Raw genomic sequence first — 13900 nt, forward strand, 5'->3', positions numbered from 1 at the left:
AAAGGATTGATGTACTTGACAAATTATATCACGATTATAATTCTCCTTAGTTTTCATGCACATTTCTATTAAGTTTGGAACTTCGCAATTCCACAAAATAAAAATAATTACATTGTGAGGTTGTCAATGTACTTAGACACATTTATTGTTCTCTTTACATTTACCTTACATCTTTCGTTCTAACGACAAAATAAAGGAACGATATAAAGTATTATAAAGGGCTATCTGTTTAAATATTCCAAATTTTTGTTTACTTACAAATTCACGTTCGAATACCGCCTGTGATATTAAAGCGCTGCACGCATGCGTCAGAGTAATTCTTCCAAGCTTCCAAGTGACGTGGCTTCAATGACGGCACGAGTTGTGCTGTTGCGGTGAAATTGTGTCGTTTTAATACAATTGTAAAATAATACTGTAACTATGAGAATTTGATAGTTGAGATTATTTAAGATTCTTTCAAACTCATTGTCGGGAAACGATAATTAAACATTGATTTAATTAGGTATGTTTAACCTAAAATCACTGATTGCACCATTGCACTTGTCACATATTTAGAAACTGTATGTATAATAGGAATTAAATATCAGTTGAATTTGTTATTATGTGGTATTCTTTAATCATAGAAAGATGACTACTTATGAAGATTTCATTCAACAAAATGAAGACCGCGATGGAGTACGTATCACTTGGAATGTTTGGCCTTCTTCACGTTTAGATGCCACCAGACTTGTTGTGTCATTGGGAACACTTTACCAACCGATCAAAGAAAGGCCAGATCTTCCACCAATACAGTATGATCCTGTTCTTTGTACAAGATCTACTTGTAGAGCAATTTTGAATCCACTGTGCCAGGTGGATTACCGTGCTAAGCTATGGGTGTGCAACCTTTGCTTTCAGAGGAATCCTGTAAGAACCAAGTCATTTTGTTATGAGAATTGAACAAAATTATCTTCTCTTAAGAAATAAAATAATATTTTGATATTTAATATATTTTCAGTTTCCTCCACAATATGCTGCTATTTCAGAACAACATCAGCCGGCTGAATTAATACCGAAGTTTTCGACAATTGAATATACCATAATGGTAAATAATATCTATAAATCAAGACGAAGTAGTATTTTTATTGATCCACAGGATATTGATTGTTACTTTTATACAGAGAGCACAATACTTGCCTCCTATTTTCTTATTGGTCGTGGATACATGTATGGATGATGAAGAACTAGGTTCTCTTAAAGATTCATTGCAAATGTCACTTTCTCTGCTACCACCTAATGCCCTAATTGGTCTTATTACATTTGGAAGAATGGTCCAAGTTCATGAACTAAGTTGTGAAGGATGTAGTAAAAGTTATGTTTTTCGGGGTACTAAGGATTTACAACCAAAACAAGTCCAAGATATGCTGGGTACATATTTTTATTTTTCTATAATAGAATAAAACAATGTAGAATAAATATTTATTATAGAGTGTTATAGGTATAGGCAGACCAATTCCAGGTCAAAATCCAAATCAACAAAGAGGACCAACTGGGCAACCACTTCCACCAGCTAATCGCTTTTTACAGCCTGTACATAAGTGTGATATGAGTTTAACAGACCTACTCGGAGAATTACAACGCGACCCATGGCCGATCGGTCCAGGAAAACGTCCATTGCGATCAACGGGTGTTGCACTAGCTGTTGCTACTGGTCTTTTGGAAGCCAGTTATGCTAATACAGGAGCTAGGTATACATTTCATTTGTAAACATTTTATTTAAGTGTTTTGAGTATATTTTACTATTATTTTCAGGATAATGTTATTTGTCGGTGGGCCTTGTTCTCAAGGACCAGGTCAAGTCGTAACGGACGACTTAAGACAGCCTATTAGATCTCACCATGATATACAAAAAGATAACGCTAAACATATGAAAAAGGCGACTAAACACTACGATTCTCTCGCGTCACGAGCCGCAACCAATGGCCACATAATAGATATATACTCATGCGCTCTCGATCAAACCGGTCTGTTAGAAATGAGACAATGTTGTAACTCAACAGGTGGTCACATGGTCATGGGAGATTCTTTCAATTCTTCTCTATTTAAACAAACGTTCCAACGTGTGTTCGCTAAGGATCATAAAGGCGACCTGAAAATGGCATTTAATGCGACATTAGAAATAAAGACATCGCGAGAGATCAAAGTTTCTGGTGCGATTGGACCCTGTGTGTCTCTAGGCGTAAAAGGATCGAGTGTCGGAGAACAGGAAGTAGGATTAGGTGGAACGTGTCAGTGGAAATTTTGTTCCCTTACGCCATCCACTACTACAGCATTGTTTTTCGAGGTTGTTAATCAACACACTGCGCCAATTCCTCAAGGTGGAAGGGGCTGCATTCAGTTCATCACACAATATCAACATAGTAGTGGTCAACGAAGAATCAGAGTTACTACGATCGCTAGAAAGTACGTTAATATAATCATCCAATTATTAAATATTATTGTATTTTAAATTATAATATTCCTTATTACAGTTGGGCTGATGCATCAACATCTTTGCATCATATAAGTGCTGGTTTTGATCAAGAAGCAGCAGCTGTTCTTATGTCACGTTTAGCGGTATTTAAAGCAGAGAGTGATGACGGACCAGATGTTTTAAGATGGGTCGACCGTATGCTTATCAGACTGGTTCGTATTTTTTGCTAAATTAGCATTTAATATTTTACGTGGCATACGTAATTTTTTTAACATTAAGGATTTCTGTAATAGTGCCAGAAATTCGGAGAATACGCAAAAGATGATCCAAACAGTTTTAGGCTTGCAGAGAACTTCTCTTTATATCCTCAGTTTATGTACCATCTGCGTAGATCGCAATTCTTACAAGTATTTAATAATTCCCCCGATGAAACTAGTTTTTATAGGTCAGTAGCTGTTGTACTTCTGTGTTCCGATCAATCGAAACGCTTCGTTACTAATCGAATTTTACATATTACAGACATATGCTCATGCGAGAAGATTTAACAAATTCTTTAATAATGGTGCAGCCAATTTTGTACAGTTATGGATTTAGTGGTCCCCCAGAACCAGTTTTATTAGATACTTCGTCTATTCAACCAGACAGGATTTTATTGATGGATACTTTCTTCCAAATCCTTATATTCCATGGAGAGGTAGTTATTTGTTATTATTACTTATGATTACTTATAATAAATGATATGATCGTAATGGGTTTAATTTATTACAGACCATTGCACAATGGCGCCAATTAAAATATCAAGATTTGCCGGAATACGAGAATTTCAGACAATTATTAGCAGCACCTGTTGATGATGCCGCAGAAATATTAGCTGAACGGTTTCCTGCACCAAGATATATTGATACTGAACAAGGTGGTTCACAAGCGAGATTTTTATTGAGTAAAGTAAATCCAAGTCAAACTCACAATAATATGTACGCCTATGGAGCGGTAAGTATATTTTGTTTTTCATTTTTATTCTTAATGATGCGTTTCATTTATAACATAAATTATTTCTATATCAAACTATTTTATCTGTTGTTCACTTTCAACAACATTAAATATGAATCAATCATACGTAACTAATAATTTTTTTTATCATCGTTTTTATCACCGTGATCCTGCAACCAGGGGATGCCGATACCCAGTGGGGTGTGTTCTTCATTTATTTGATAATTATATTTCTTTCATTATATTTGCTTTCATTGCTTTGGTGATGGAATTTCATCGAAAAAATTAGGACCTAGACAGTTGATATCTATCTATGCAGTAAAATATTTATTTTCTCTTTATCATACACGTTTCTTAACAGTAGTAAAATAACTAACATATTAATCGTTACTCCGAAAGTTCACAGGAACATTAATATTGAGTCGTTTTAATTTATCTGACATTATTTAACACAATTTCATGTTGCTATAAAGCAAGCATAAAATTCTACACACTTTAACAGTTTTTGGTAGCAGTATTATCACAATTCACTGGTGGTTGGCATCAAGACATCTTTCTTCTTAAAATATATTTTTATCAATTGTAACTAACTCTAGTATTTTTTCTTTTTTTCTTTTTCTATGGGTTTGGGGATAAAACTCCTTGATTCCTCTCTACTTCTACAATTATCAATTATAATTTCTAATTAATTGTTATTATGATTTAGGAAAGTGGAGCACCTGTCTTAACTGACGATGTCAGTCTACAAGTATTTATGGAGCATTTAAAAAAATTGGCTGTATCATCCACGGCTTAAAATGCAGCAATACGGAAGATATTCTCATTGTTTTGCATATGCAAAATTTAATGCCTCGGACACTATGATGATAATTGACACATATAGTTGCAGTCTATTAAGGAAGGTAAAATAGATACAGTAAGAATTTCCATTATAATGAAAATATACGATTAATGAAATATATAATAATTCCTCAATATTTTTTCCAAAGTCAAGATATAATTCATGTACAAATAAAATACATAGTATTAACGTAATACATATTTTACATCCATATTTCCATTTTTTTAATGTGTCATTAATATCATAACTTATTTTTCAAGAATGCTCTTTATTATAAATGTGATCACCTTCTCTTTTTCTTTTGGAAGATTGTAAACAGTGTAGCAGAACGAATGATGGATTAGATATTGTAAACAACAGGTTACCAAAATCTGTAATGGCAATCGAGTTTGTATACTATGAATCATAAAAATATATAATATTGTACTATTTTTTATTAATTAAAACTGCAGCTGTTTTAATAACAATTTGAAAGAAATGCAATTTACGATATCTTTCCTTTTATTGTACCATTAAATACCAAATGTTATTCAACCTTGTCACAAACCGGCAGATGTAACAAAAGGTAATTGTATTCATGAATATTAATTATAAATCTTCTTACATATGCTCAACACATCAGCAAATTGTGCATCATCTAAACAAAAATAAATTAACTAAGGAATCGTATAGACATTTTTTGCTCCACATCTGTCCTCTCTAGTGCTTTAGAAAACTCCTCAAATGAAATCATTCCATCACCATTTTCATCGGCCTCTACTATAGTTCTCTCTGCAATGCTAGTTAACTGTTCTTCGCTAAAATAAATAAATAAAAATTGTTCAAATATGTAATTGTTACTTTATATTGAAACTGATAAATCAGAACTATTTTCTTACCTAATGTTTGCACCAACCATCATGTGCAAAATAGCTAGAAGTTCATCTTTCGAAATTAAATCGTCATTATCTAAATCATACATTTTGAAAGCAACTGAAAATAATAAGAAACTTATAATATATTAAGACCTTTTTAACTAAATTTAATCAACAACGTATTATTGACTTACATTTCAGTTTCTCTTGCCTAGAATTTAATCTATTAGGGCTATTCTTTTTAATGGGTCTGAAATGAGCCAACACTTGCATAAATTGCAAGAAATTCACCCTATCATTACCACTTTCCTCAAAGAAAGCATTTACAATTCTATCACCAAGAGGATTTATTGCTAATTCTGGGATTCTCAGGAAATCTTCTCTGCTAAGTGTTCCACAATCACCACGGTCAAGACTTGTGAAACGACTATATAAGCGTTCAATTTGGTTTGGCGTAACTATGATCACATCAAAATAATGACTTAACGCTTGTGCATAAACTTACATGTTATTTGAATACATAAGCATACGTTTAAAAAAGAATTTCTTAAACAAAACAAAGCATATGGATATCATTTTAAAATATCATAAATATCTTATAAATAAAACTTACATCCAGTAGCTTCTTGAATCTGTGCTATTTCTTCTTCACGCAAAAGAAGACTAGATCTATTACCCATATTTTTTCGTGTAATAATTAAAATATTTTCTAATAAAATAATTTGATAATTTGAACTATGTTCAACTAATTTGCATATTTAAATTCCTTGGTCAAAATAGTCTCTAAATATAATTCCCTGACAGGTTAACAGGTTAACCACAATCACGAGTGTCAAAGGTAACTGATAATGAAAATCTCACTCAAAGTCGAAGCTAACATATGTGTGCATGTACATATATACAGTATACAATACTACATCGACTCGTGACAGTATATATGTTGCAGAAGTATTCTTTTAGACAAATTGAATGTATTTAACATTAGTATGACATAATCAAATAATTGTTTAAAACCATCTTCTTTTATACGCTAAGTTTTTTTTTACAGCTACCTGCGATTTGTAATGTTAATGTTATTTTTTGCTAATGTTATTAAATGTTACGACGAACCAGATTTCCTCACTGGCTGAACATAACTATATTCAACAAAACATGTTTCGTACCAAAATTAGAAAAAAATCTAAATTTCATATTCTAGGAAACTCTATGACTACTATCAGCCACTATCATTTCGACGTTCCATACTGGAGCTTAGGGAGAATTATCCGAAAATTGAATCGTGAAAAAACAACATGGAAGACAAAAAGGTTCTCGTTTTGCGCATATATGACGTGCTACGAATGTCTCAGACAGAGACAGAAATACTCTACTTACGTCTGCCTGTCTCGTAAAAACGAGAACCTATTTTCTTTCATGTTGTTTTTTCACGATTCAATTTTCGGATGGTTTTCCCTAGTGAATGTCGGGACCTGTTTATATGATCGTGACCACTATTGTAGGAATCCCTAACAGACATTTCATAATTCGTAAGGTGTTCTCAAGTCAAATTATTCAATAAAAAGTTCATAATAAAATAAATTTCTTTATTTATGTATATTAAATTATAGATAATCAATATCATGCATTAACATTCCTTTATCTATCCTCTATTTAATGAAAACTGATTTATTTAGAAACACTTTTCCTTCCGTATCATTTTTACTTTTTCTCTTGAGGAAGTTATTCGAATTCATGTGAATTATATTCATAAATTACTTATTCGTTGCTTTATACTATTATCCAAATTACAATTTTTTAGAAAGTCATTCAGAAAATTTTTATAAATTTGAATAATTATAAATTCCCGCTATAGTTCTCCAATTCCAACGTCAGTGACTAGGAAGTGACGTTCCTACAGCGTAGTGTCCACGTAGCGCCTCAACTTCTGACGAGCGCAGTTTTTTATACGTATACCGTACACGCGGTATACGTCAAATAACACTTTGTGAATCGTCCTTCAATACTACACAACGTGAGTACAGTGTTTTGGAGACCAACTTTCCGATTTTTTTTAAAGAAAACTAAGAAAAATATTAACAATACGCTAGAGAACATTTGTTATAACCTATAAATCAAATTCTATTATTAAAGAATTCAAAATTGAATATATATAATTTATCTAGTTCAAGTGAGATATAACAAATTATTAGGCGTACTATATATTCAAAAGCATATGTAATTTGCACATCTATTGGTTTGTTCTAATTATAAAAATCGGGCGTAACTGTGACTTGCTCAATGTGTTGCTTCGTTACACGTACATTTTACTTTCAGTTGCACGAACATAATGGATCAAGTGAAGAAACTCACCGAACCTGGACGTCAATTCGCGAAAGACAGTATTCGTCTTATTAAACGATGCACGAAGCCTGATAGAAAGGGTAGGTTTTTAATAAAGTTGATTGACAAATGTGCTTCAACTGTAACTTATTGTACGATGATTTTTAGAATTTCAGAAAATTGCCATTGCCACTGCCATTGGTTTTTGTATAATGGGATTTATAGGATTTTTTGTTAAATTAATCCATATTCCAATTAATAACATCATTGTGTAAGTAGATTTGGTTGTATACTGTTTACATTTATTCAAATAATTATATTTATATATATTTTTTCTTTTTAGGGGTTCATAAGCTCTACATTAAATAGGCACAATTAAGATCTAATAAGATTATTTTCACTGTTTTCCTCTATTATGTATCTTTATTTATAAGGTAAAATTATGTATTTTGTTTCGAATTGATTGTGATTGAGACATGAGAATGTGTGTGTATAATATTAATATTGAATTTTATAATAAAATGTGTGTGTAATATTCTTACTGTTTGTACTTTTTTAACATTTAGACTTTTCTTTTAAAACTTATGGAGTAACTCGAAGCAAAAATAAACATTAGATGATTAGTATCGAAGGCACTTTTATTTGAAGAATAAAATTTTCCCTTAGGGGTTACAACGATAAGATTTTGTCAGCCATTTTTCTAGTTTCAATTCAATGCATTTCTTCTAAGAAAAAATAGCTGTCGCATGGAAAACCACGGCCAGGTACTCAGTAATAAAAAGACAATAGTACGATTTTGTTACAGTGAATAAAATCCTATATACTGTTTGCTATTGGTTATTAAAGTTATTCTGCACTTATCCTCTAGAAAGACTTCGTTTTTAATATACTTTACTAAGAAGACAACCAACCTATAAGCCAGATACTATAAGCGACTGTATCTGGGATTTTAACAATGGCAGTATATATTGGATAGCAAACGTAATTATATGAAAATACACTCTATATTTTGTTTTAAAGAATCGTCAATTTTGTCCGTGATTTTTTGACAAATGTATGTGTATATCTATATTCCGTAAACACAATCAGAATATTTTTCATTTAAAATAAAATGCGATACTTTCGAACAGTCTGTATATTAAAATCGATTGTGCATTTTTAGCATGTTAATAATAATTGTTTCGAATATTTTCGAATTCTTTTCTAAATGTGTCAACGATAGAAAAATCTCGTATATAAATATAAACTCTGTTTCAATATATCTGATATACTATTACTTTCAGAACTCTGCATTAGTAAATAGACATCGATAATATACGCTTAACATGTGTATTAAACTATTAAATACTCTTTTCGGGCAACTTAATAAAATTTATATAAAAAGCAAATATATATAATATCTATATATATCTATATATATATATATATGTAGCACCACACGTGTGACTGTTACGTGTTCGTCCTACGCGTAAAAAAAAAAAAGAAATCATTCTTAATGCTCGTGGACGCTTTTTTCTTAATCTCGTGAAAGAAGAACAAGAGGAAGACTTTGTCTCACTTCCGCTTTACGAAGTGTAAGGAAAATCTTCTCTTTCGTTAGATCAATCGGCGGTAACATTCCGAACGAATGAAAAGCATCTTTTAGTCCGTGGATACGAAAAAGCGTTTCACTATATAAAGTAGCTTTCGGCTAAGAATTAAACTAGCTTCCGTACATTGCAAGAACGCGTAAGCGTAGCCCAGAGTGCGTTTACTAATTTCTTTTCACCGATAATCTTGTTATAAAGAAACAAAAATATTCTCTGATCGATATTTCTGATGGTTCTTTGGCATTCCTCCTTGTCACTATTACATATACATTCGTGTATTAAAAATTTTAACGATTACGAACGATCAGAGTTGCAATATAAAAGAAAATTAGGTTGTAACAAATTTTTCCACGCAAACGCACCGAGGGAGGGTAACTACCCACGAAATTGAGGTATGTCGTTCGATCATTGTCATTAATCGTCATGTATATCGTGTTTTCGTTAACTGTTAATGACGCATACGTGTTTGACATGTGCGTGTCTGCGAGTGTAAATACAATAACATACGTAAACTGTATAAAATATGCACGTTTCACAGTATTAAATATATCGTTTTCGATTATTCGTATAATTATAAGTATCCTTTGAGAACGCGTCTCGTAATCGCGTCCCAATGCACGTGAGATAGTCGTAATCAATATCAGAGGACTTATTTTATGCTGAGTTACAAATTATACTTTTCTGTTCTCACTGGTGAATCGAGATGTCGCGTAAAAGATAACGGCACTTGACGCGAACCGCCATTTGTAAAAGAAATTCTCGACTCTTACCTAAAGCAACGAAACACCTTTGCGATGCTCAATCGTTTTTACTATATCATGTTCGTAATCCATAAGTATTTTTGTTTAGAAAACAATCATACAATACGGTAAAGAATAAAATAAGAATTCATAACCTCTCTTTGTATAAAGTATATATCGATACAAATATATCGATATCAATGAATCGACTATCGCAAAGGTGATTCGTTCCTATCTTACATTTATCGATTACATTAATTATACCTTAGAATGTCACAGTACTTATGTTCAAGGAATCGGTTACTTATTTTCAAGAAAGGGTTACTTTCAAGGAATGTCTTCAAGCGTTCTCCATCGAACGCTTCGAGTATAAAGGGACATATTAAAAAAAGAAAGAAGAAGAAAACAGGGTGAAAGGAGAAGACAGGAGCGCACCGTTATTACAGTAATCAACTTACGAACTACAGACTTGCGATTAACAGAGAAGGGAGATCCAGAAGATTCGGTCTACCGGAAGTATTAAGAAAGAGACCAGGGTCGTTTCTTGTAATAATCTACTGACTAATAACGTCGACGACTAATGAAACGACGAATGATAAATTATAGTTACAGATTTCTTCTTTATAATTTTACAATCTTTTCCGCAAATAAAATAATCGAATAATCTCTAATTTATAAAATTTTCTTTATAAATTATAGATGAAAAGCAATTTTGGTATTGATAATTTGTAACTTGTGACTTTTAATATCCTTCTAATGATAATAGTTCAGTAGTTCAGGATGCACAAGGACCCAGAATAATCTCAAAATCTCGTTCAAAACTCCTAAATCGTCTTAAAGACGACGTTTCCACTAACCGACGTAGGTATTTCCGCTTTCTCGCGTCTTCTTGGAATGCATACACGACTGTTCTTTCATCGTTAGACGATCCTAGATTCTTAACCGATCAACGTACCATATTCGTCAACCGGTAAACCGAATCTTCGCAAGGACTACTCCTGAAAATGGCGCGGTAGACGTTTTTAGAACGTCGATAAAGCTACTAAACCGTACAACCAGCGTTTGAAGTCGGCACGAAGGGACTTTCTTGTCGATAAAAGTCACCCTCGTACTCTTCCACCTTTACCGGATATTCTGTCACACAGTTTTGAGGCTGATTCAATGCTGGTGGAGGCGGCACAAAGTTTTCCTGGTAACTAGGCAGCTGCAAAGGTTCCGCAAACTGTTGGTACGAGGTATCTGTGCCACCTTGCTTCAAACAAGTCGGTCCATGGAGGCTCAACATGTCTACTAGCCTGCGCCTTTGCGTTTCCAGCTCCTGAATCTGCGACTTCAGGTCGTGGTTCTGCGTTTCGAGGATCTCTGATTCCTGCACCAAGGTCACTGTCTTCTCGCGTTTCTTCAATCGACATTTGGTAGCGGCTATCTTGTTCCTCTCGCGTCTCCTTCGGCGCCTTTCCTCGTCCTCTGGCGTTAGCTACAAAAATTTTAGATCTCTAAGAGCCATTCTAGTCTTGTCTTATCGTTAGAAATCATTTTAGTACAGCAATGTGCAAAAGCTTTAGGCTATTTAGGATAACGACCTCGCGATAGCAATCGATATTTCTGGGAAATATTTCCATATGACGTTAAGTACAACTTAAGGTTTTATTAAGGTTTTATACTCTTTAAATATTTTCTTTATCTTGCTACAGGTTAATCAATACTTCTGATTGAATTGTTAACACGTAATCCTTAAATTAAATATTTCTTAAGAAGGTAATGTAATCTTAATTGATTAATGTAATCTTTACATTAATTTCTAAAAGCAAAGCATCTTCGTTTACCAAGTAGCCTAAGAGTTTTGCAACAGTACTTCATAGGTTTATAAAGAACAGCTGTATGAAAGTAATTTATTTTATGGTGTAGCGCTTGAGTTCTTGATGAGAGCAGTAACTGATAGAGAACTGGATGGAATGAATATATCCGGTCTGACTTGAAAACCCGTGAAATCGATGAAACGGCGACTTACAGCGCGTATCGCCCAACATCACGACTGCTTTATCGTATTAACGAGAACAGTATGTGAAGGTTTCTTACTCCACCGCGGTTGTTGTTGTTGCTCGCTTCCTCTTCTTCCTCGTCGTCCGCGCTCCCGTCTTCCTTCTTTGTCTTCTTTTTCGTATCGTCCCCGGTCCCGTTGGCTCTCCTTTTTGTTTGCAGCGTCAACTTCAATCCTGCGACGTTCAAATACCGGTTAATCGCCTAAATCATTACCAAAAACGATAATATAAGGCTTTTGGAATATAAAGTATCGCTCACCAAAGTATTCTCAACGAGCGTTCGACCGATCAATATATCATTGTCAATATTTGAATTTCTCAATATTATCGTACGTAAAAACCACTGCAATGTTGAGAACTTTATGTATTGACAATAATATCGATCGTCTGAACGTTCCTTCAATCTTTCTGCTTTTTCCCGGTCATTCCTAAAAATCCATCAAACGAAAATGTTTTGTTTTTATGAATATGACTCTTTACTTTGTCGACAATTTTTTTTCCGCGATCTGTATTTTTGCATCATCTGCCATTCCGCTTTAGGCATCGCGAACAACTCATTTTCGTTTTCTGACTCGCACCTTTCTGACGTCCTATTTTTTAAATCGTTCCATCGTATGTTTTATAACGCAAGGTAATTTTTATCTCAAGCCTATTTGCTCGAGTATCCGCGCAAAAGTTGCAAGACCAGAGGAAGACAGCAACCAAGTAGCATCACGAAGGAAATATCTAAAGATGCTTAAAAATACGATTAATTACCGTTATTAAGATTACGATCGTAGAAAGTGTAAAAGACTTTCTGCACGGTACTGTCCTTACTACCATTTTGTCCCTAGAAAACCAGAATCGCTACCGAATCCCGGATAACCTTGAATATATAGCGAGTTTCGACGGTAAAAGAAAAGAAGAAGAGCAAGAAATTCGGCAACAAGAGAGGACCCTGTAGGATATATTATCAAGGCCACCACCGGATGGCTACCTTCTTTAATGAGCTGACTACAGGTGTGCTGAACGCTCGGTGGGCTCGGCTCACCGCTACTAGTCGAATCCGTACGGTCCCTGCTCCTCTCGTTCGTGTAACCCTCGAAGGGATTGGTCATGGCGATTAGGGAGTTTACGATTTCCGGTGTCCTTGGTGTGACCTCGGCCGCCGCGACACCGAGAAGACCCGCGGCAGCCGTCGGACTAGGGTTCACGTTCAGATTCAGGTTGTACATGGTCGATTTAGATTACCATTTAACCTGGAACAAGAACAGAGATTAAGAGTGCGGATGTGCGGTTTGATAGTTCGAGCTGGTTGAAAGCGAATAAAGTCTCTCCGTGGCATTCGAGTTTCCGATAGCGTTATGTTTCGATGAAATCCACGAGTATACTAATTTGTCGAATGCTTAGAGAAATGCTATGAAACGGAGGATACGTATCGGTTTCATCATAATCCGCAAAATGATTTCGAAAATTTGTTAATCACGTTGGAAAGGTTTATTCTTCGTATCGATTCTAGATCCTATCGAACGATTAACAAGGAACAAGGACAGAATGCAGATTTCAGAATTTCCTTCCTCTCTTTGCTAATCGTAAACGATCGTGAAATAATTCGAAGCAGTTCTTTTTAATAAACGTTACTTGTGTATGTAGAGCTTATCGCAGCATCTTATGGCGTTAACGACTCCGCTCGTTCTTTAAATAATTATTTCCGTCGGAAACAAAAGAAAAGCAATCTTTTCTCACGCTCGATCGACAAACAAGTCCGCCGGTCTTGTAATTTCGTAGAATTATTCAATGGAATAATTGAAAAATAAAGAGAACGAGGAGAATACCTACGAAACATAAAAATACAGAAATCAAATCCGATTGTTTCTCATTTCTATCTGGTTTATCTTTGATCGAATGTATTTCCAGGGAGAGAGAGGGAGAGAGTTTTGGCAAAAATGAAACGAAATCTCAACAGATCGCTGCTACGTCCTTTCTACGACTCTCTGGGGAATTTCGAACGTCCGATAACTGCAACATCCTTGATTGCGGTTTTTCCCGGACTTCCAATTAATTAGAAAAGAACAGAGGTAACGGAAACTTGCC

General features: G+C 34.2%; 4 protein-coding genes across 10 annotated transcripts in view; 2 read left to right on the forward strand and 2 right to left on the reverse strand.

Moving 5' to 3' along the window:
- LOC139987168 (protein transport protein Sec61 subunit gamma) overlaps window positions 1-10338 on the forward strand; it is a 119507-nt gene extending 109169 nt beyond the window's left edge. The window contains exons 2-5 of one of the 4 annotated variants that reach the window (XM_072003123.1): window positions 7077-7148; window positions 7451-7557; window positions 7625-7727; window positions 7800-10338. In XM_072003123.1, coding sequence (XP_071859224.1) covers window positions 7464-7557; window positions 7625-7727; window positions 7800-7809 — 207 coding nt within the window. In that variant the 5' untranslated portion in view covers window positions 7077-7148; window positions 7451-7463 and the 3' untranslated portion in view covers window positions 7810-10338. Of the gene's footprint in view, window positions 1-6993; window positions 7149-7220; window positions 7371-7450; window positions 7558-7624; window positions 7732-7799 lie in introns of those variants that run through there. The other 3 variants (XM_072003122.1, XM_072003124.1, XM_072003125.1) reach the window with 3 other exon arrangements.
- Window positions 341-4494, forward strand: Sec23 (transport protein Sec23). Of its 2 annotated transcripts, XM_072003018.1 has the most exons (12): window positions 341-502; window positions 624-906; window positions 998-1084; window positions 1161-1407; window positions 1478-1727; window positions 1792-2442; window positions 2511-2664; window positions 2746-2897; window positions 2972-3146; window positions 3221-3442; window positions 3623-3643; window positions 4149-4494. In XM_072003018.1, exons 2-12 carry the CDS (start codon window positions 628-630, stop codon window positions 4236-4238), a joined length of 2328 nt encoding a protein of 775 aa, XP_071859119.1. In that variant the 5' UTR covers window positions 341-502; window positions 624-627; the 3' UTR covers window positions 4239-4494. The 2 variants fall into 2 exon arrangements, with proteins under 2 accessions (XP_071859119.1, XP_071859120.1); XM_072003019.1 differs by lacking the exon at window positions 3623-3643 and having other exon boundaries at window positions 342-502.
- Elm (calcineurin like EF-hand protein 1 elm) lies at window positions 3749-6300 on the reverse strand. 2 transcript variants are annotated; one of them, XM_072003107.1, is made up of 5 exons: window positions 5751-6300; window positions 5332-5595; window positions 5162-5255; window positions 4888-5080; window positions 3749-4654 (listed from the first exon to the last, which is right to left on the reverse strand). In XM_072003107.1, exons 1-4 carry the CDS (start codon window positions 5815-5817, stop codon window positions 4936-4938), a joined length of 570 nt encoding a protein of 189 aa, XP_071859208.1. In that variant the 5' UTR covers window positions 5818-6300; the 3' UTR covers window positions 3749-4654; window positions 4888-4935. The 2 variants fall into 2 exon arrangements, with proteins under 2 accessions (XP_071859208.1, XP_071859207.1); XM_072003106.1 differs by having other exon boundaries at window positions 3749-5080; window positions 5751-6297.
- Atf3 (Activating transcription factor 3) overlaps window positions 8077-13900 on the reverse strand; it is a 28481-nt gene continuing 22657 nt past the window's right edge. The window contains exons 2-4 of one of the 2 annotated variants that reach the window (XM_072003096.1): window positions 12858-13065; window positions 11865-12001; window positions 8077-11262 (exon numbers count right to left, since the gene is read on the reverse strand). In XM_072003096.1, coding sequence (XP_071859197.1) covers window positions 10828-11262; window positions 11865-12001; window positions 12858-13041 — 756 coding nt within the window. In that variant the 5' untranslated portion in view covers window positions 13042-13065 and the 3' untranslated portion in view covers window positions 8077-10827. Of the gene's footprint in view, window positions 11263-11864; window positions 12002-12803; window positions 13066-13900 lie in introns of both variants that reach the window. The other variant, XM_072003095.1, reaches the window with a different exon arrangement.

Source organism: Bombus fervidus, chromosome 5 (assembly GCF_041682495.2).
Source record: "Bombus fervidus isolate BK054 chromosome 5, iyBomFerv1, whole genome shotgun sequence".
NCBI lineage: Eukaryota > Metazoa > Arthropoda > Insecta > Hymenoptera > Apidae > Bombus > Bombus fervidus.